At 42.0% G+C, this 20,500-nt stretch overlaps 1 protein-coding gene across 5 annotated transcripts in view; it reads right to left on the bottom strand.

The window, feature by feature from the left end:
* Positions 1-966: 966 nt before the first annotated feature.
* Positions 967-20,500, bottom strand: part of ASRGL1 (asparaginase and isoaspartyl peptidase 1) — a 115,970-nt gene continuing 96,436 nt past the window's right edge. For all 5 annotated transcript variants that reach the window (XM_073569364.1, XM_073569365.1, XM_073569366.1 and 2 more), the window contains exons 5-7: positions 18,047-18,165; positions 10,668-10,778; positions 967-2,175 (exon numbers count right to left, since the gene is read on the bottom strand). In XM_073569364.1, the coding sequence (XP_073425465.1) occupies positions 1,955-2,175; positions 10,668-10,778; positions 18,047-18,165 (451 nt within the window). In that variant the 3' untranslated portion in view covers positions 967-1,954. The remainder of the gene's footprint in view (positions 2,176-10,667; positions 10,779-18,046; positions 18,166-20,500) is intronic.

Below are 20,500 nucleotides of genomic sequence, written 5' to 3'. Positions count from 1 at the left end.
TAGTCCACAAAATACAGTAATTGATTAACGCAACTAACTGATTAACAATTGATCGATTACTTAAATAGTTAATGGAACTACTAATAATTGATTGGTAAAACAATTGAGATCAACCCTAATGGTTTATTTTCATTTTAAAAATATAAATATATTAATTATGAATAATTTATCTAGTCAACTTATACTATGCTAAACACCTACCCCATCTAACCTTATATCCTAACTAAAAAAAATGATGAAACTAACTGGGAAAACGGGGAATTTATTGATTTGTGTGTGTTTACAGTAGGAAAAGATTGCTCACTGACACTGCTGTTATCAGCAGCACTTGTCACCCTGTTTCTCTTCTGCTCGTTCACTGACCGAAGATCAGAGGAGAAACACTGTTTTATATGAGGCAAATCACCAGAGAAAGTTTGTTACTACAACAGACTTTCCCAGCGATTGCTGTCATTGCCTAGCATGATGGTGATGTCACCTGGACATGAAGCAATCTGGTCTCAGTGAGGTCAGGGGTCATAGCTAGCGTTCTGCACCGAAATCTCAGTGCTTGCAGGTATGTGGGGGGTCCCGATCTTTGCAAGACCGCCAACTATAGACAAACGGTGGTGCTGTACCCGGCATCCCCACCAATTAGATGTGATCAGTGATGGTTGGAACTGACCAGCTCAGCTATACCTACTGTATAGTGGCCGTGGCCTGGTACTGCACATCTGCCCCCTAGTGATTTGTATAGGCGGTAGATGTGCAGTACCTGGCAGCGGTCACCATACAGTAGACGGAGCTCCGTAACTGGTCAGTTCTGGCCACAGACGATACAGAGAACAGCTGATTGGCAATAGTGCTAGGATTCACTCCCCCACTGACCAGATATTGATGACCCTATCCTAAAGGTTAGGCCATTAATGTTACAGTAGTCGATAACCTCTTTAAAAATTTAAGGTAAAATATACAAGTTGCAGAATGTGAAATAACTGTATAGCTTTATTTAAAATTAAAAAAAAAAAAATTATGATTTATTGCATTATAAGGAAAGCAAAAAACTAAACCCAGCTAAAACCGGGATGCCTCAAGGCTGTTCTGGGCAAAACAGTGGAACAGCATTATACCAGATGAATAGGAAATCTTTGCACGCACTGAATTACCATACCTGTCTGATCATTAACCAGGCTTTATTCTAATGTCCACAAGCAACCAGAAACTGAGATTTCCCGATGGTAAAGTGGAAAAACTGGAGTAAATGCAGCTGGTGCATTATGAAGAGGTCTAGCAGGTAGCCATGTTTAATAGGCCTTCAGGTATTGTCCATTCCTGTAAATTCAGTTTAATCTCCTCACCTCTCTTGCAGTCAGTGAAAAAATATTTTCTCCATCTATCTCAGGGCTAGAAAGGGGCATTTAACCTAATGAAATGATGGGCCTACTACAAAGTATCAAGGCTGATAAGAACTATACATCTGCAGACCAGGATACCTGGCACATTTCTTCGGCCACCATGTTTAACTCCCAAAGGATTGCCTACACTGACACATTATAACCAGATGAATACAAGGATGCCATTACATGTCAACATATTGCTGGTCATCGTCTATGCAATGGGACCAGCTGAGTGAATATGAGGAGGATATCACATGTAGTCACCTTTAGGTCTCCTTCACATGTTCAGTATTTTACATCAGTATTTGTAAGCCAAAACCAAGAGTGGGTGGCTTTTAATTGTTTGGAGTTTGGAGAGGTTCCCTTCAGGATCTGCTTCAAATAGGGGACATGTATTTTTATTTAACCACCGAGCATTCTGCAAAACCTCTTCAGGAAAAAGAAAACAGAGAAAACTTAGGTGAACCACGAAAAAAATTTCACATAGAATTGAACAAGAAGAGTTTTTGCAACAGGATTTTCAGTTAGAGATGATCTGGTCCAAAACATTCCTCAAAAAACTGTGTGTGAACATAGCCTTACTGTTGTGGGGCTGCAGCAACAGATTCAATCTCATGTTCCCCAGTGTAAATGCCTAAGTGTAGCTGGTCATCTTGAACTGCAGCCCAAGACATCTGCTTTGTGGAGAACTTTGCTGTCCATTCACCCGTACTGTTAACCACTATGACACCACCACTTCCATTGACCCGAGTTGTCATGTAGTTGAGACCCACTTCTGCTGCGTCTTTGGTGGACATTCCTGGGAAGGAAAAACAGTTATAGATTTCAGATTTTTATACATGCACATTATCTTAGTTGCAATTTTTTCCGCTAAGAATATGTGAAAAGATTGTGCATTATACTTCTCTTACTGATGACACACTCCCTATCTATTGTTTAAAGAGAACTGATCATGCGAAAAAACGCTATTAACCAGCAGATATGGGGTTAATAGCGTTCTGAACCTGCCTGGCGCCCGCACTTTGGGGCCCCGCTTTCAGGAGGAAATTAAGTTTATTCCTCCCAGTGGCAGCGCCGGCATAGCTCAGTCACAGCTTTGACCTGCCGGTGCCAGCTCCGTGACTGAACGCTAACTGGAGGAATAAAGATCCGATGCCAGCATCGGGCAGGATCAGAGCGCTAATAACCTGCAGATAACCCCATATCGGCAGGTTAATAGCACTTTTTTCAGGTTCCCTCTAACTCTTTGGTGACACACTCATTTTCACTTTCATTTTTTCCTTCTGGCCTTTGAAAACGTAAAACTTTTCTTTTCCTTCGAACTGTATAAACAAAGTTCTGTTTTTCTGCAGGACGAGTTGTAGTTTTGCATGATGCATTTCATTTCACCATAGCATAATGAAGATGGGGATTGTTAGTGGAATTGAAAAAACATGAACTTTCCTGTTTTGTGTTTAGTTTTAATGAGATTCACTGTGCAGTAAAAAGGACCAGGTGACTTTCAATTAAACTGTACAGTTTTGGTGATACCAAATTTAGAATTTATATATTTTTTTTCTTCCCTTCTTTTCACTACTTAAAATGGGTTGTCGAAGCAAGATTGGATGAAATTCTCCATAGTGTGTGCCGTCATAATTCACTGCTGCCAGTAGTGAGTATGGGCGGTGATGTGACAGCACGTATGTGACATGCATACCTCTGGCCACATTCCGACTTCACGTGTGCGGCAATGCACAATTCACTTGTACTGAGTGAGGCTGCACACATCTACACGGAATGTGGCCGGAGCATGATTGCTTTAGTTGCAATATCCTCAACGCCATAACTATTTCAGACAATCATGAAAGCGATACTGAATATAAGTTATTTTATTATGGCTTAGATTTCAATATTTTTTGTTTGAAGATAACTGGGGTAACTTGAAAGGGAATCTTTCTGTAGGAACAACTGTCCTAAGCTGTCTATATGGGCATGTTGATTATAGGAAGCTGAATAAAATGATACCTTGATATCTGCGATTGAGGTCTTAAGGTACTGTCACACTTAGCGATGTACCAGCGATATGAAGCGGTCAGGATCGCTGGTGCATCGCTAAGTGGTCGCTAGTGAGCTGCCACACAGGCAGATCTCATCAGCGACATCGCTGGGGACGGGGGTCGCTACTTACCTGTCAGACAAGGCGATCCTGACGTCCTCCCTTCCGCGTCCACGCGTCGCTCGTCGTTACAGCAGGAAGCGCCACAGGAAGCTAACGACGAGAAACAGTCCAGGACGTTCTCGCGCGATCAGCGATAACCAGCGGGGGAGCGGGTTGTAGGTAAGTATCAGACACAGCGATATCGCTAGCAATATCGCTATAACGTCACAAGTTATAGCGATATTGCTAGCGATATCGCTTAGTGTGACATGCCCTTTATTCTAGAGAAATCCATGTTTTTCTTATATGCAAATGAACTGTTAACATCCATGGGGTCGGACTTAGATCTCCGAGAATCTTCCTCCAGAGCTCATTTTAACTTATGATAACTGACACTTTACTCACACAGCACAACAGAACTGAACTTTGTATCATTACAAACACGTTTGCAGCTGCATTTGTCCTCTTATAGTGCTTCAGCTTCCATCTCACAGGTAGGTGTGTATTGGGGGGGGGGGGGGGGAGTGGTAGTACAGCAGCAATGCAGTCAGCACTGTGGGAGGGTAACTGCAAGTATGTTTGTAAATGAGACAATGTTTAAATCTGTTGTACTCTGTTGGCTATAATCAAGCATAGCTCTGTAGCAGAGGTGACGGCACCATGAGAGGAGACAAAAGTTTACTTCTGCATATGGTGTTAGTTCTGATCTATCTGCAGATCTGTGTGTGATGAGAGCAAAGTGTCTGTAATTACTTGTATCACACTAGAAACAAGCCCCTTTCATTTAAACTAAGCTCTGGAGGCAAATTCTCAGGGAGATCTATGTCCGGCCCATAGATCTTAACAGCTCATTTACATATTAAGAAAATGTGGCTCTCTCTACAATAAGATATTCAATTTTATATGACCTGCATGCCCATGTAGACAGTTTAGGAGGGTTGATCCTACTGAGATTCCATTCAACATTTTTTTAATGCTCCTTACATTTTTATAGGAAACCTGTCACCCCACCCCCACATCCACCAGAAAAGCTATTTACCTGAAGATCTAGGGGTAATCTGCAGGTAAATAGAAGTTAAATGATACCTGTCTTACTGGCTAGAGCAGGGTTCCCCAACTCCAGTCCTCAAGGCCCACCAACAGATCATGTTTTCAGGATTTCCTTAGTATTGCACAGGTGATAATTGCATCACCTGTGCAATACAAAGGAAATCCTGAAAACATGATCTGTTGGTGGGCCTTGAGGACTGGAGTTGGGGAACCCTGGGCTAGAGGGAGAAAATTAAGTTGCATTCTCCCCGCCACCGCTCACTTCCTGTCATCAGGGCAGTGCAGGGAGTGGCCATGACTGGAAGCGAGCTGTATGGATGGTAGAACTTCTTATTCCAGGTCTCCAGTAAGTCATCCAGACAATTTAAACGCCAATTACCTAGAGATTACAGCTATATCTGCAGGTAAACAGCATTCTGGAAGTGACATTTTCCCTTTAAGTAGTCTCCATAAGGTATCTGAGCTTTTGAGTCCTTCATTGCCTATACATTACAAAGCAATACTGTAGTATTGCAATGTAATGTAAAACGGATGATTCCCTGCAAAGCCAAACCAGGGTTTTCTAGGTGTCGTAATATAGCAAAAACAGTGATCTTCAATGAAAGTATGTATGGGTGTGGTTTTATCCGTTTGGATCAGGCTAGCTTCGATTGCAGCATTTTCTTGCGTACCAGTTGTGTAACACAACCAGCAATCGAGCTGCATGGAGCGGGCTCAGCTCCTAAGCCTGCTCATAACGTAGGTGCACACATTTCACCAACACAAAATTGCATTAAGGTTCTGTACGTATGAAGTGCCAAGTAGTCCCGGATTTTTCGCTTTATAAGACGCACTTTTGTTCCCCCAAAGTTTGGGGGAAAGTGGGGGGTGCGTCTTATAAAGTGAATCTGTGTGGTGCTGTGCTATAGTGTGGGGGGGGCTCTGGTGTGGAGTTAGGGGGCTGGGGTGGGCTGGATGGGGCTGTAGAGACAGCGGGAGGTCCTGTGCTCCCGCTCATTAGCCTCATGTAATATTCACTGCACCCGCTGTCCATCACCTTGGTGCTGAAACAGCGCCGAGTTTGTAGACAGGGGAGCGGTGCATATTACATGTGCCTGCACTCACCCCCAGTCACTATAGACACCTACTGATGATCACTCCTGCTCCCAGCTCCAACGTGGCTTTCCTGTGTCGAGTCTGCTGTCATCCTCCTCCTGCAGGGCGAGCGGCAGCAGCTCATTCAGGCAGCTCATCGCTTCAGGACTTTGCATGATGTGACCAATAGGACCTGCGGTCACATGACTCCCAGTGTGCACTGCGAGTCACATGACCGCAGCTGAGCAGCTCCTATTGGTCACATCATGGAAGGTCCTGTAGCAACAATGAGCTGCCTGAATGAGCAGCAGCTGCGTGCGCCCTGCAGGAGGAGGATGTCAGCAGACTCAGCACAGACACAGGTAAGCCACGGGAGAGCTGAGAGGAGGTGCGATCATCAGTAGGTGAGTTAACTGTTTATTATTTTAGCATGTGCTTGCCAGCAGGGGGGAAATATAGGGACGGGGGCCATGTGTGCCAGCAGGGGGAATATAGGGATCGGGGGCCATGTGCGTACCAGCAGGGAGGCATATAGAGAGAGGGGGGCCATGTGAGTGCCAGCAGGGGGGCATATAGTGACCGGGGGGACATATCCAGGATAGGATGGGGGGCTATGTGCCAGCACAAGGGGGCAATGTGCCAGGATGGGGGTTACATAAATACCAGGATGAGGGACATATACGGTATATGATTTGAAAGATGGACACTGGCATTATAAGACACCTCCATTTAACATAAAAAAAACATTTTTTTCTCTTTTTCTTCACCAAATTTGGGGGTGCGTCTTATAAAGCGAAAAATGCGGTATTTTTGCAATGTGGCTAATTTCATATTGTGTTATTGGGAATTAATATCACTTTATCATTTAGAAAAGTGTGGAAATTCCAAGCTACCCAAGGTGCAAAGTGTAAAAAAAAAAAAAAAAAAAAACCCTGACCGCAAAAGGGTTAAGATGAATTGAAGGGATATTATTCTGGATTATCTCAATGAGAATAACTGTTTAACGCCATATCAGCATGGGTTTATGAGGAATTGCTCCTGTCAAACCAATCTAATCAGTTTTTATAAAGAGGTAAGCTATAGACTGGACCAACGTGAGTCCTTGGATGTGGTATATCTTGATTTTTCCAAAGCGTTTGATACCGTACCACACAAGAGGTTGGTACACAAAATGAGAATGCTGGGTCTGGGGGAAAATGTGTGTAAATGGGTAAGTAAAGGGCCTTTCTCACATAGCGAGATCGCTAAAGCGTCACCGCTTTTGTGACGCAACAGCGATCTCGCTTTGTGTGACACATACCTGCGACCGCCCCAAGCGCTGGATATCGCTGATCGTGCTTGAATGGCCTGGGCCATTTTTTCGTAGTTGGCGTCCCGCTGGCCAGCATGCATCGCTGTGTTCAGCGTCGACTAGCGATGTCGGTGGTGACGCAGAACTCATGGACGCAGGCGGAAGTCGTCAGAATCGCTGCGGTCTGACAGTAACAGCGACCCCCGATGGATCGCTTATCGCTGCTGCGTCGCTGGTGACATCTGCCTGTTTGGCAGCTCACTAGCAACCATTTAGCGATGCACCAGCGATCCTGACCAGGTCGTATCGTAGTAGCAACCATTTAGCGACGCACCAGCGATCCTGACCAGGTCGTATCGTTGTCGGGATCGCTGGTGCATTGCTAAATGTAACGGGGCCTTAACTGGCTTAGTAATAGAAAGCAGAGGGTGGTTATAAATGGCATATTCTCTAACTGGGTCGCTGTGACCAGTGGGGTACCGCAGGGGTTGGTGTTGGGACCTATTCTCTTCAACATTTATTAACGATCTGGTAGAAGGTTTACACAGTAAAATACCGATATTTGCAGATGATACAAAACTATGTAGAGCAGTCAATACAAGAGAAGACAGTATTCTGCTGCAGATGGATCTGGATAAGTTGGGAACTTGGACCGAAAGGTGGCAGATGCTGTTTAACAATGATAAATGTAAGGGTATACACATGGGAAGACGGAATCAATATCACCATTACACACTGAACGGTAAACCACTGGGTAAATCTGACATGGAGAAGGACATGGGGATCCTAGTTAATGATAAACTTACTTGGAGCAGCCAGTGCCAGGCAGCGGCTGCCAAGGCAAACAGGATCATGGGCTGCATTAAAAGAGGTCTGGATACACATGATGAGAGCATTATGCTTCTGTACAAATCTCTGGTTAGACCGCACATGGAGTACTGTGTACAGTTTTGGGCATCAGTGCTCAGGAAGGATATAATGGAACAAGAGTGAGTACAAAGAAGGGCAACAAAATTAATAAAGGGGATGGGGAACTACAATACCCAGAGAGATTAGCAAAATTAGGATTATTTAGTCTAGAAAAAAGACAACTGAGGGGCGATCTAATAACCATGTATAAGTATATAAGGGGACAATACAAATCTCTCTCCGAGGATCTGTTTATACCAAGGAAGGTGACGGTCACAAGGGGGCATTCTCTGCTTCTGGAGGAGAGAAGGTTTTTCTACCAACATAGAAGAGGATTGTTTACTGTTAGGGCAGTGAGAATCTGGAATTCCCTGCCTGAGGAGGTGATGATGGCGAACTCAGTCGAGGGGTTCAAGAGAGGCCTGGATGTCTTCCTGGAGCGTAATAATATTGTATCTTGCAGTTATTAGGTTCTTTAGAAGGAACTAGATCTGGGAATATATTGTGATGGAATATAGGCTGAATTGGATGGACAAATATCTTTTATCGACCTTGCTATGTTACTATATGTTTCTGTGATGGAGAATATGACAATTCAAACCATATTTGTAAACCCTTTCATGTCCTCATTCCAATATGTACGGCAAATGTTCACGAGGAGAGGAATCAGGATCTGAACATACAGTGCGGGTGCCGGCTGTGTTATACAACAGGCATTCCATAGCAACTGCTGTAATATCAGCTTTTAAATTACATAGCTCCTAGACATGATGTACTTTGAGTAGACTATACTGTCACTCTGAGAAGGATTCTCAATCTCTATAAGTAGCAGCTGTCAATCAAGCTGGGTGCTCAGATACTGAAGCTCTCTTATCCTGCAGCTTGACTCAGAGTATGGATGTGTGACCTACCAGCTGGCAAGCAACCACCCTGTTGTGGATGATAGGTATGTGAGCGGTTTTTTTTGTTTTTTTTACTGGTGATACCTCCTCATCATTTATCATCACGGGGGCCTGCTGTATATTGGGAAAAACCTACAAAAAAGTATCTGTAGCCAAAATGGTATTATAAAAGTATATTATAACAAAATTTAAAAAAGATAAATATAAAATACAATAAACAATTGTCATTATGGGCAAACAGTCCAAAAAACATGACACATGGAATATGGAAAGACAAACAACAAGGGAATGAGTAGGTGAAAAATTCTGTAATGTAATCAGTTATCAGTAATCATGTAATAGTTAACCTCTTATGTGCATATTTAGAAGTGTATAAAGCTGCAAGGATATTAATAATGGATGAATGAAGTGTAATATAAAATCAAAAAGAAAAAACAACAGTAGGCATGAGATCCTCCTGCTGGAATGGTGCCAGCAAAAGCTTGCACCAAAATGCGTGTTGGGGCTCGCACCATACTGTCAATTGTTCATTGTATTTTATATTTATCTCCTCCTGCTGTGTTTGTAGCCCTCTAGTGTTTTCCCCTACTTCAATACTTACCCTATAAAAGTATATTTATTATAAAAAGGGTAGAATATTTTGGCTACATATTCACATTTTTGTAGGTTTATACATATACACATTTATAATATATATTTTACCACTTTTTGTGCATAACTGACCTACCGCTTAATTCACACGGGGCTCTATGGATCGATGGGGGTCCCAGCAGTCAGAACCCCAGCGATTGGGAAATAATCCGTAAAACTCATGGTAGAGTATAACTTCCAAACTTGATAATAACCCTTTAAGGCTGGTTTCACACTTGCGTTTTTCTGCGCTGTATTTTAGCGCTAAAAAACGCATGCGCTTTTTTTCCCCTATATTTTGCATGGGATGCGCTTATGTGCGCATACACATGCGTTTGTATGCGTTTTTACGCGCATGCGTTTTTTTGTGGTGTGCGCTCGGGCGCACAAAATGCATCCTGTTGCATTTTTTGGGCGTCCGACTTGCCTCAAAAAAACGCATGCACGCGCAATGCGTTTTTTTACAGCAAGACACCCATTATAAGTCTATGGGTGCGCATACGTGCGCATTGGCATGCTCAAGTATGCGTTTTTTTGTTGACCATTGGTTAGACAATGGAAATTAGGGGTTTGGGTTAGAGTTAGGGTTAGTTAAGGGGGTTTAGGGTTAGGGTTTGGGTTAGAATGGTTTGGTTAAGGGTTAGGGTTAGTTAGGGTTTGGGATAGGGTTAGTAGGGTTTGGTTAAGGGTTAGGGTTAGTAAGGTTTGGTTAAGGGCTAGGGTCAGGGTTAGGGTATGGTTTGGTTAAGGGTTAGGGTATGGTTTGGTTAAGGGTTAGTGTTAGTAAAGTCATGGTTTGGGTTAGTGTGAGGGGCCAACTAATGTTGGAAAAACGCAAACGCGGTAAAAACGCACTAAAAACGCATACAAACGCTGCTTTTTTTCATGCATGCTCATAAAAATGCTTGAAAAAAAAAAAAACGTAGCATTTGTATGCGTTTTTTCCATGCGTTTTTTTTGCGGGAAAAACGCGCTGCAAAACAAAGCAAGTGTGAAAGTAGCCTAATCCAACAGAGAAATGTGATACTTATTCATGATACAGCCCCTTTAATGAGGCTGTAGCATAGACAGTGGGGAGTCATTTCTTTCCAATTACACTTATTTAATTCATATGAACTTGTACAGTGAGCACACAATGAAAAGCAAATATCAAATGCTTGAAGACATTCCACCGTGTTATAACCAACCGCTACAATAAATGTGATAAATTGCTTGAATAAATTACAGAAAAATACTACACGCTCCTCTTTCATGGCATAACCCTGGTTACACACAACAATATACAAGTTAGGATTTACCTTGTTCCATATAATGTAGAACAAGTCTCGCTAGTGTCACTTTCATAATACTTTCACCATGCCCTGTGGTTGATACGGCTCCAATGTTGTTATTGGCATAACCTCCAGAACCTGTATAAAATAAGAAAAAAAACATTGTAAGAAAGGCGCAAAAAAAATAAAAATATCAATAAAGGGAGTTTTTGTTGGTTTGCATCTCTAAGATATACGATAAATATGAAGATATAGTCATTACTCATTATACGAAAACAATGGCATATTCATTGGCTAATGCATTCTGTAACCCCGCTAAGAAACCTTACAGGAAAAGGTGAGTGACAGCATGCCATCATCTGGCTGTTATGGCTTACATTGTAAAATGAATAAGGCTCTACTCAACACTGCAATATCTTTGGCATACAATTATGCTGACTTTTTTTTGCAATTACTTCTAAGCTTCGCTCTGCTCAGGTACACTCTTAAAATAAAGGAATGCACTGAAAATCCCTAATTCTCCAATATAACGCAATGGGTGACATCCAGTGGTCATTCTGTAGAATACAAATTTAGAAGTAGACAAGTTTCTTTCAACAAATGTAAAGGTTTCTTTTGTACAGCATGTGTCGTATTAGTCACATTTAGGCTGTGTGCCCACGTTGCGTTTTTTTAAGCGTTTCTGCAGCGTTTGTGCCGGCTCAGACGCTGCAGAAACGCTTAAAAGATGCTTCTAATTAATTTGCATGCTTTTTTGGCTTTTTGTGCCAATGCATGTGTTTTTAACCGCTCAGGAATCGTTCCCAGAATCGCGTGTCAAAAACGCGTCAAAAACGCGCGGCTTTTTTGCACAAACCGTGCAAGAAACGCGCGGGAAAAAAACGCGCGTTTTCTGGGAAGGGGATCAGTTTCCTGAGCATTTAAAAACGCTAGCGTGGGCACATAGCCTTAAGTGTTTTTTTTAGGGCATCATAATGTGAGGTACCCAAAGGGAGCACAGTCTTGTAAAAATAAAATGGCAACACCGATCGTATTCCATCTCTCCTCTGTATAACCTTCAGTGACTCCAGGAGAAATACAGGAACTTTTCTTTGTGTTACCCCCTTCTCTTAGCAGTCAGTAAATACATGAGCCTTCTCTCACATTTAGAGGAGTGGGGCTTCTTTATGTCTATTGAAAGCGTGAGATCATAGGAGGCTGCACATCAAATAACCATAGTACCAAGTCACCAAACTGGGACATTTATCACCTCCACTCACATGAATTATAGAGATTTTTTGGGGGTGTATTGCCTTTTCAAGAATATGCATATAGACATGAATGACCTATTAAATCTAAATATCCTGATTATTTTGTATTCTTATATAAAAGTTACCGTACTACTTGGACAACCCCTTCTTAATTGCTATATTCCCATGTAAAATTTAAAACCGCCAATCCTCCCTTCCGAAGCCAGCGCTGCACCAGTGACATAGGTGCCTGGTCTCCCAGGGCTCACATGACAGTGTTATGTCATGTGAGCCCTGCAGCCAAAACAGCAAACGCTTTACCGTCACTTATTTTGAACTTAACTAACATCCTAAAGTAGTAAGAGCTGCTGCTACTTAGATTTCCTTCGAACGTCGGCATTAGCCAATTAATGGGCACTGACTGGGATCTCAGCTCACCTGATGCGATGTTACGGTCGACTCAGTGCTGACGTTGATGGATCAGCACTGGCACCAGAGACAAGTGTAGGCTCTTTTTATTTTACACAGTGGAACATCGCCATTGAGAAGGAGATGTCAGACTAAAAGGACAAACCCCTTTACTACTATTTTAAAAGGGAGTGTAAGGTTTTAAAAGTTAAGCATTGTAATCAATACTAAATGCTCTACAATTATGCAAAACAGCAGAGACTGACAGATACACCACTGTGCAGCAGCTTACTTTCCTAAACAGAGCCTTCTGTGCAGTGCTAAACCAGGGTGCATGACCTTGCTAAAAAAGGGGCACAACTTAATGTGAGACAACTAATAGGTGTGGTGTAAACTTAGACTACACAGTGTTAAAATTACACAAATTTATCTTACATCATGGCAGATTTTAAGACTGTCTAGTCTATGTTTCACTGGCTAAGAATTGGACAGGATTGATACATTTTCCCCCTCTGCTTGTGGATTTTCGTAAAAGCACTCTACACAATAGCGTTTATCGATGTTCAGGGCATCTTATTGTACATGGATCATCAACATGGGAAGAGCAGCATAATAAAATTAAAGAGAAGAAATCTGGAAGTAAAATAAATAAATAAATAAAATTGAAGGACTATATGGGCACAGATTATGCGGGCTCTGTCACTATTATTTAACACTGAAAGGCAATGTGACTAAACTGGGAACGTAGCACTTAGAAGCTGTACTTCTATGAGAAAGCTACTTATACAGTCATCTAGTGGCCACAGTGAAAACTGCAATATGGATAAAGAGTTCAGAATTGATTTTTAGATGTGTTTGTTAATAGGGCAGCTGGTGTGCCGTTCCATCTACAGCATGTGACCACTGCAGGCAATCAACAAGGGTGGTTTGCACGTTAATGACCAGGCCAATTTTTACAATTCTGACCACTGTCCCTTTATGAGGTAATAACTCTGAAACGCTTCCATGGATACCGGTGATTCTGACATTGTTTTCTCGTGACATATTGTACTTCATGTTAGTGGTAAAATTTCATTCAAATAACTTGCGTTTATTTATGAAAAAAAGAGAAATTTGGCAAAAATTTTGAAAATTTCGCAATTTTCCAACTTTGAATTTTTATGCTCTTAAATCACAGAGATACAGCACACAAAAAACTGAATAAGTAACATTTCCCACATGTTTACTTTACATCAGCACAATTTTGAAACCAAAATTTTTTTTTTGTCAGGAAGTTATAAGGGTTAAAAGTTGACCAGCGATTTCTCACTTTTGCAGCACCATTTTATTTTTACGGACCACATCACATTTGAAGCCACTTTGAGGGGTCTATATGATAGAAAATACCCAAAAGTGACACCATTCTAAAAACTGCACCCCTTAAGGTGCTCAAAACCACATGTGACACCGTCCCCCATTGAAGTCGACAGGCCCGGTACCGAGTACCCCCAGGCCCCGCTGGGCGCTCCATAATAGCTCTCCACAGGCAGATCTGTAGTCCCAGGGCAGTTGAGATGAGTTTGGAGATGGTGATGTAGTGTGGAGTGGAGGATGTAGCAGAGCTGGGTGAGAAGCGCAAAATGAAGGCAGATTATTATTATAGCGCCATTTATTCCATGGCGCTTTACATGTGAGGAGGGGTATACATAATACATACAAGTACAGTAATCTTAACCCCAAAGGGTGGTTTGCACGTTAATGACCAGGCTAATTTTTACAATTCTGACCATTGTCCCTTTATGAGGTAATAACTCTGGAACGTTTCCATGGATCCCGGTGATTCTGACACTGTTTTCTTGTGACATATTGTACTTCATGTTAGTGGTAAAATTTCATTCAAATAACTTGCGTTTATTTGTGAAAAACACGGAAATTTGGCGAAAATGCCCTTAAAATCACAGAGATACGGCACACAAAAAACTTAATAAGTAACATTTCCCACATGTTTACTTTACATCAGCACAATTTTGGAACCAAAATTTTTTTTTTGTTAGGAAGTTATAAGGGTTAAAAGTTGACCAGCGATTTCTCATTTTTGCAACACCATTTTATTTTTACGGACCACATCACATTTGAAGCCACTTTGAGGGGTCTATATGATAGAAAATACCCAAAAGTGACACCATTCTAAAAACTGCACCCCTTAAGGTGCTCAAAACCACATTCAAGAAGTTTATTAACCCTTTAGGTGCGTCACAGGAATTTTTGGATTATTTAAAAAAAAAAAATGAACACTTCAGGTTCAATTTTTTTTAATTTACCAAGGGTAAGAGGAGAAATTGGACTGCAAAAGTTATTGTGCAATTTGTCCTGAGTACGCCGATACCTGATATGTGGGGGGGAACCACTGTTTCGGCGCATGGCAGACCTCAGCAGGGAAAGAGCGCCATTTGACTTTTTCAATGCAAAATTGACTGGAATTCAGATCGGACGCAATGTCGTGTTTGGAGAGCCCCTGATGTACCTAAACAGTGGAAACCCCCCCAAGTGACCCCATTTTGGAAACTAGACCCCCCAAGGAACTTATCTAGATATGTGGTGAGAACTTTGAACCCACAAGGGCTTCACAGAAGTTTATAACGTACAGCGGTACAATTAAAAAATCATATTTTTTCCACAAAAATGATCTTTTCACCCCCAATTTTTATTTTTCCAAGGGTAATAGGTCCCTAAAAGTTATTGTGCAATTAATCCTGTGTACACTGATACCCCATATGTGGGTGTAAATGACTATTTGGGCGCATGGCAGAGCTCGGAAGGGAAGCAGCGCCATTTGACGTTTTTGGCTGGAATTGAGATCGGACACCATGTCGCGTTTGGAAAGCCCCTGATGTACCAAAACAGTAGAAACCCCCCACAAATGACACCATTTTGGAAACTAGACCCCCCAAGGAACTTATCTAGATGTGTGGTGAGCACTTTGAACCCCCCAGTGCTTCACAGAAGTTTATAACGACCGGGCGTGAAAATAAAAATATCGTATTTTTTCAACAAACATCATCTTTTAGTACCCATTTTTTATTTTCCCAAGGGTAACAGGATAAATTGGACCCCAAAAATTGTTGTCCAATTTGTCCTGAGTACGCTGACACCCCATATGTGGGAGAAAACTACTGTATGGGGACACGTCGGGGCTCGGTAGGGAAGTAGTGACGTTTTGGAAGGCAGACTTTGATGGAATGGTCTGCGGGTGTCATGTTGCCTTTGGAGAGCCCCTAATGTACCTAAACAGTGGAAACCCCCCACAAATGACCCCATTTTGGAAACTAGACCCCCTAAGGAACTTATCTAGATGTGTGGTGAGAACTTTGAACCCCCAAGGGCTTCACAGAAGTATATAATGCCCAGGCATGAAAATAAAAAAAATCGTATTTTTTCCACAAACATGATAAATTAGTCTCCAATTTTTTTATTTTTCCAAGGGTAACAGGAGAAATTGGACCCCAAAAGTTGTTGTCCAATTTGTCCTGAGTACGCTGATACCTCATATGTGGGAGAAAACTACTGTATGGGAACACGTCGGGGCTCGGAAGGGAAGTAGTGACGTTTTGGAATGCAGACTTTGATGGATTGGTCTGCGGGTGTCATGTGCGTTTGGAGAGCCCCTGATGTACCTAAACTATTGAAACTCCCCACAAGTGACCCCATTTTGGAAACTAGACCCCCCACGGAACTTATCTAGATGTGTGGTGAGCACTTTGAACCCCCAAGTGCTTCACAGAAGTTTATAACGCCTGGGCGTGAAAATAAAAAAATCATTTTTTTCCACAAAAATGATATTTTTGCCCCCAATTTTTTATTTTCCTAAGGGTAACAGGAGAAATTGGACCCCAAAAGTTGTTTTGCAATTTGTCCTGAGTATGCTGATACCCTATATGTGGGGGTAAAACACTGTTTGGGCGCATGGCAGAGCTTGGAAGGGAAGGAGCACCATTTGACTTTTTCAACGCAGAATTGGCTGGAATTGAGATCAGACACCATGTTGCATTTGGAGAGCACCTGATGTGCCCAAACAGTGGAAACCCCCCAATTATAACTCCAACCCTAACTCCAACACACCCCTAACCCTAATCTGAGCCCTATCCCTAGCCCTAACCCTTGCAATGAAAACAATTTTATATAAAAAATAATTATTTTTGCATCGCTTTATTCTGCGAGCTATAACTTTTTTATTTTTTTGCGGATGATGCTGTATGGCGGCTCGTTTTTTGCAGGACAAGATGACATTTTCAGCGGTACCATGGATATTTATATGCGTCTTTTTGATCGCACGTTATTGCACTTTTTATTCGGTGGTATGATAATAAATCATTATTTTTTGCTTCGTTTTTTATTTTTATTTTTTAAGGGGTTCGCTAAAGGGGTTAACTAATGGGACAGTTTTATAGGGCGGGTTGCTACGGATGCGGCAATACCAAATATGTGTACTTGTATTGTTTTTTTTTTATTTTCAAAAAATGAATTTATTGGGGAATATTTTTTTTTTTTTTTTACTAATTTATTTAGCGATTTTTTTAAAATTATTTTTACACTTTTTTTTTTTTTTTTTTTTACTTTATTACATAGTCCCAGGTGGGACATCACTGTCCTGTGACAGATCGCTGATCTGTCACATCACAGATCACTGTGACAGATCAGCAATCTGTCACAGGCAGTTCTGCAGACTTCCTCATGCCTGCGCTTTGCAGGCAGTGAGGAAGTCAGCTCCCTACAGGCCCCCGAAGGCCCCCGTCGCCATCTTGGATCCGGGGGCCTGTAGGGAAAGAGCCCCCCGCAGCAGCGCTGCACATTGCGCTGCCGTGGGGGGCTCAGGGAAGCACGGAGGGAGCCCCCTCTCCCTGCCGAAGCTTCCCTTTAACTCCCGGTACACCGCGATCGTGTTTGATCGCGGTGTAAAAGGGGTTAACGTGTCGGGGGCGGTCCGTGACCGCCCCTGACACATTGTGCCGGGTGTCAGCTGTGATAATCAGCTGACACCCGTCCGCGATCATCGGCGCTCACCACGTGGGCGCCGCTGATCGCATTAGACGTACTATCCTGTCCTTGGGAATTAAGTCCCATGGCACATGGACGGGATAGTACGTCTAATGGCGGAAAAGGGGTTAATAGGGCAGCTGGTGTGCCGTTCCATCTACAGCATGTGACCGCTGCAGGCAATCAACAAGTCTTGTGCTGTGTAACTCACCATCAGTGCTTAGCTCAGTGACTGGCTGCTGCGAACAGATGATGTAGTCAGGACAGCACGGCTGCGCCCATCAACAAACACCAGCTGGGAACAGTCGCTGCTAGAACAGCAAAGACAGCAGTAATGCTGCTTATTTTATTATGGTAAGCCAAAAGAAGCTTTAGACCCAATTTTTAACTAAACAGTCAATCCCTTTATACTGAGACTCTAGCTTTAAGAGGTTATATAAAAATTGTGTATTTCATAAATTCTTTTTATCTCTGAAATAAAGGACAAGTTTTAAAACAAATGAATTAATTTTGCAAACGGATATGAATACTTGATTAGAAAGTGGCTACCATTTTTGATGGGGCAGCGGGCCTACACGGGGCAGCAGGCCTATGTGTCTCCATGGTAACAGACTACACACAAACTCTGTGTAGTCTGGTCCTTCAGTCACACTTACCTGTCATCTTCTCCCTGCTTATTGTTAAGGTACAATAGGTGAATGTGAAGTAGTAGACAAATGAAAATGAGCAGAGCCTACCCTGGTGACTTTCGCTTACCTATACAGGCTGTATCACCCACACGTCCAACCATTTTATTCGTCATTCCACCAGTAGATGTTGCACAGGCCACGTTCCCTTTACTGTCTATAGCAACGGCACCAACAGTTCCCAAATCTCTGTAAATACAGGAATATTGCAGGTCAGTCAGGAAAACAATTAAGGTAAAGAAGGCTCAGTTTATCTACAAAGTGGACATTATAATTGCAACTGATTCAAAAACTATTGCCTCCATTAAAATACTAATCAAATCCCAGGTAAACACAAACCAAAAATCTGGAGCTAGTCATTATCTTCCTAAAGAAAAGCTGTAATCAACACTAAACAGCATATAAAAAGTCCGTGATTATGGGGGCTTACAGGAGCTGTTCACTGTATCTGTACCCAAGAGATGTGCTGAGGACATGAGCTTGTGGCACTTCCTAACAGACCATTATTACAGCTTCTCCCACACTTGTTAGTGCAGCTTTCCTCACAGTCTTCCCATGTGCAGTGTTTTTCAATTAAAAGGGGATTATACAGGAACATGTAAGCAGACCTGTCCATCGTTTGCCAGGTTAAAAGGGGTTGTCCCATGAACAGAGTACATTTTAGTCAATAGAGCTTGGAAAAAATACCCAATGAGTAAAGTGAATTTTGTTTGTGGAACAACCCCTTTAAGAACAGGGGAGCTGTGACCGTGAATGTTAACCTGTCAACTCTGACAGTGGCATTTAACATGCATGACATGGAGGCACGTCATTCCTTCGGCGTGCCTGTGATGTGAATGCAGGTCCTTGATGGGTTGCTATAACAGCTGGGGGTCTGCTGAAGACCCCTGTGCTGGTCATTATGAAGCTCCTAAGAAACTCTGCTTGAGGCCGGGCTTCAAATGAGATTATGATTTTTGCTATATGCAGCTATTATGTAGCATCGCTGTATATAGACCAAGCGATCAGAGGATCACAGCTGCGAGTCTCCAAAGGGAACTGTTAAGAACAGTGAAAACTAGGGAGGTTTTAAAAAAAGAAAAAACGTTCAAAATCATCCCCTTTTCCCCCCATTAAAAATAAAGATAACCGTAACTAAAAAAAAAAAAAAGTGGTGTCGCTGCATTCAAATAAGTCCTATTTATCAAAAAAATATGAGAAGCGTAAACGGGAAAAAAAAATTTATATATATATATATATATATGACCCAAAATGACTTTTTGTTGCCGCCATTCCATGAAAAATAAAGTCATGGGTCTTGGAAAATGGCCATCAAAAAAAATTAGTTTTTTTTCGCAAACTTCTGATTTTTCTCACCACTAAATTAAAATAAATTCCAGACATAGCTGGTATCATTGTAATGATACTGATGAGCAGAATCATATTTTGAAGTCATTTTTCTACAAAATGTACACTATAAAAACATTCACAAAACAGAATAGCATTTTTTTTTCCATAATTTTTCCCCCCTTGGATTTTTTTCCTATTTTGCAGTATATTATGTCGTAAAATGAATGGAGTTAGTCAAAAGCACAACTCGTCCTTCAAAAAAACAAGCCCTCATACATCTATGTGGACAGAAAATAAAAAAGTTATGGCTCTGAAAAAAAAAACAAAAAAAAAAAAAAAAACACTAAACTGACCACGTTGTGAAGGGGTTAAAAAGGAAGTAAAACAAAAACAGTACATTTAAATACACAAACCTTTAAAGTAAAATGTTCCCATCTACCAAATACGATCCCAAAATCATTCAAAACGAGCCAGACCAGACTCTCCACCATCCAGAAGGTAGGTGAATGTCTAAGTCACTGTGTTATCAAGTGTCCTGATTAGGTGCAGGGATGTGATTACACCCTCCCTAAATATGGAGATTGGAGCGAGCATCTTCTCTCACCGGTAAGAGGAGTAATAAGAGTAAAGGCTGTATACCTACGTTGCCCTTACAAGTCAGCGTCACCTACTGGGGTGAAGGAACACACCTCTGGGTTATAGCACACTCATACATTGATTGGTGGCAGCAGGAGGGCTTGGCTGTAGGCCACATGTGGCAGTCGCACCATGGGATGCCAGCCATACTATGCCAAAATATACTACATAATGTTATAAATATTTGTAATACTACAGTATTAGTACCTGTTGCAAAAGTAATAACTACATGAACCCTTGAGGACCAGGGAATTTCTGCATTTTTTTTGCTTTCAATATAAATGTGTAAGGGCATGGTTTATGTGGGAAAAGTTGTAGTTTTGAATGAAACAATTTCTCTAGTCACCTTCCACGACAGCAGTATCGGAGGATGTCTCCACACCCTAATAGGGGACAGGAAATGCACAAGAGGTTAAATAACCCTCCCCTTCCTATTACCTCCAGTGTTTTTCCTGTCCCCTATGGGGGCATGAGAGGTCCGATAGTGCTGCCGTGACCGGCGACCGGAGTGCTGCATCTCTTACCTTAAGTCGGGCGGCCGACGGTCGGGGACTCCGCT

This window comes from Dendrobates tinctorius, unplaced genomic scaffold (assembly GCF_039654945.1).
Source record: "Dendrobates tinctorius isolate UK_male_01 unplaced genomic scaffold, ASM3965494v1 ptg000024l, whole genome shotgun sequence".
Classification (NCBI taxonomy): Eukaryota; Metazoa; Chordata; class Amphibia; order Anura; family Dendrobatidae; genus Dendrobates; species Dendrobates tinctorius.
Note: the sequence above shows the minus strand (reverse complement) of the source record. Positions and strands in the feature narration are given on the sequence as shown.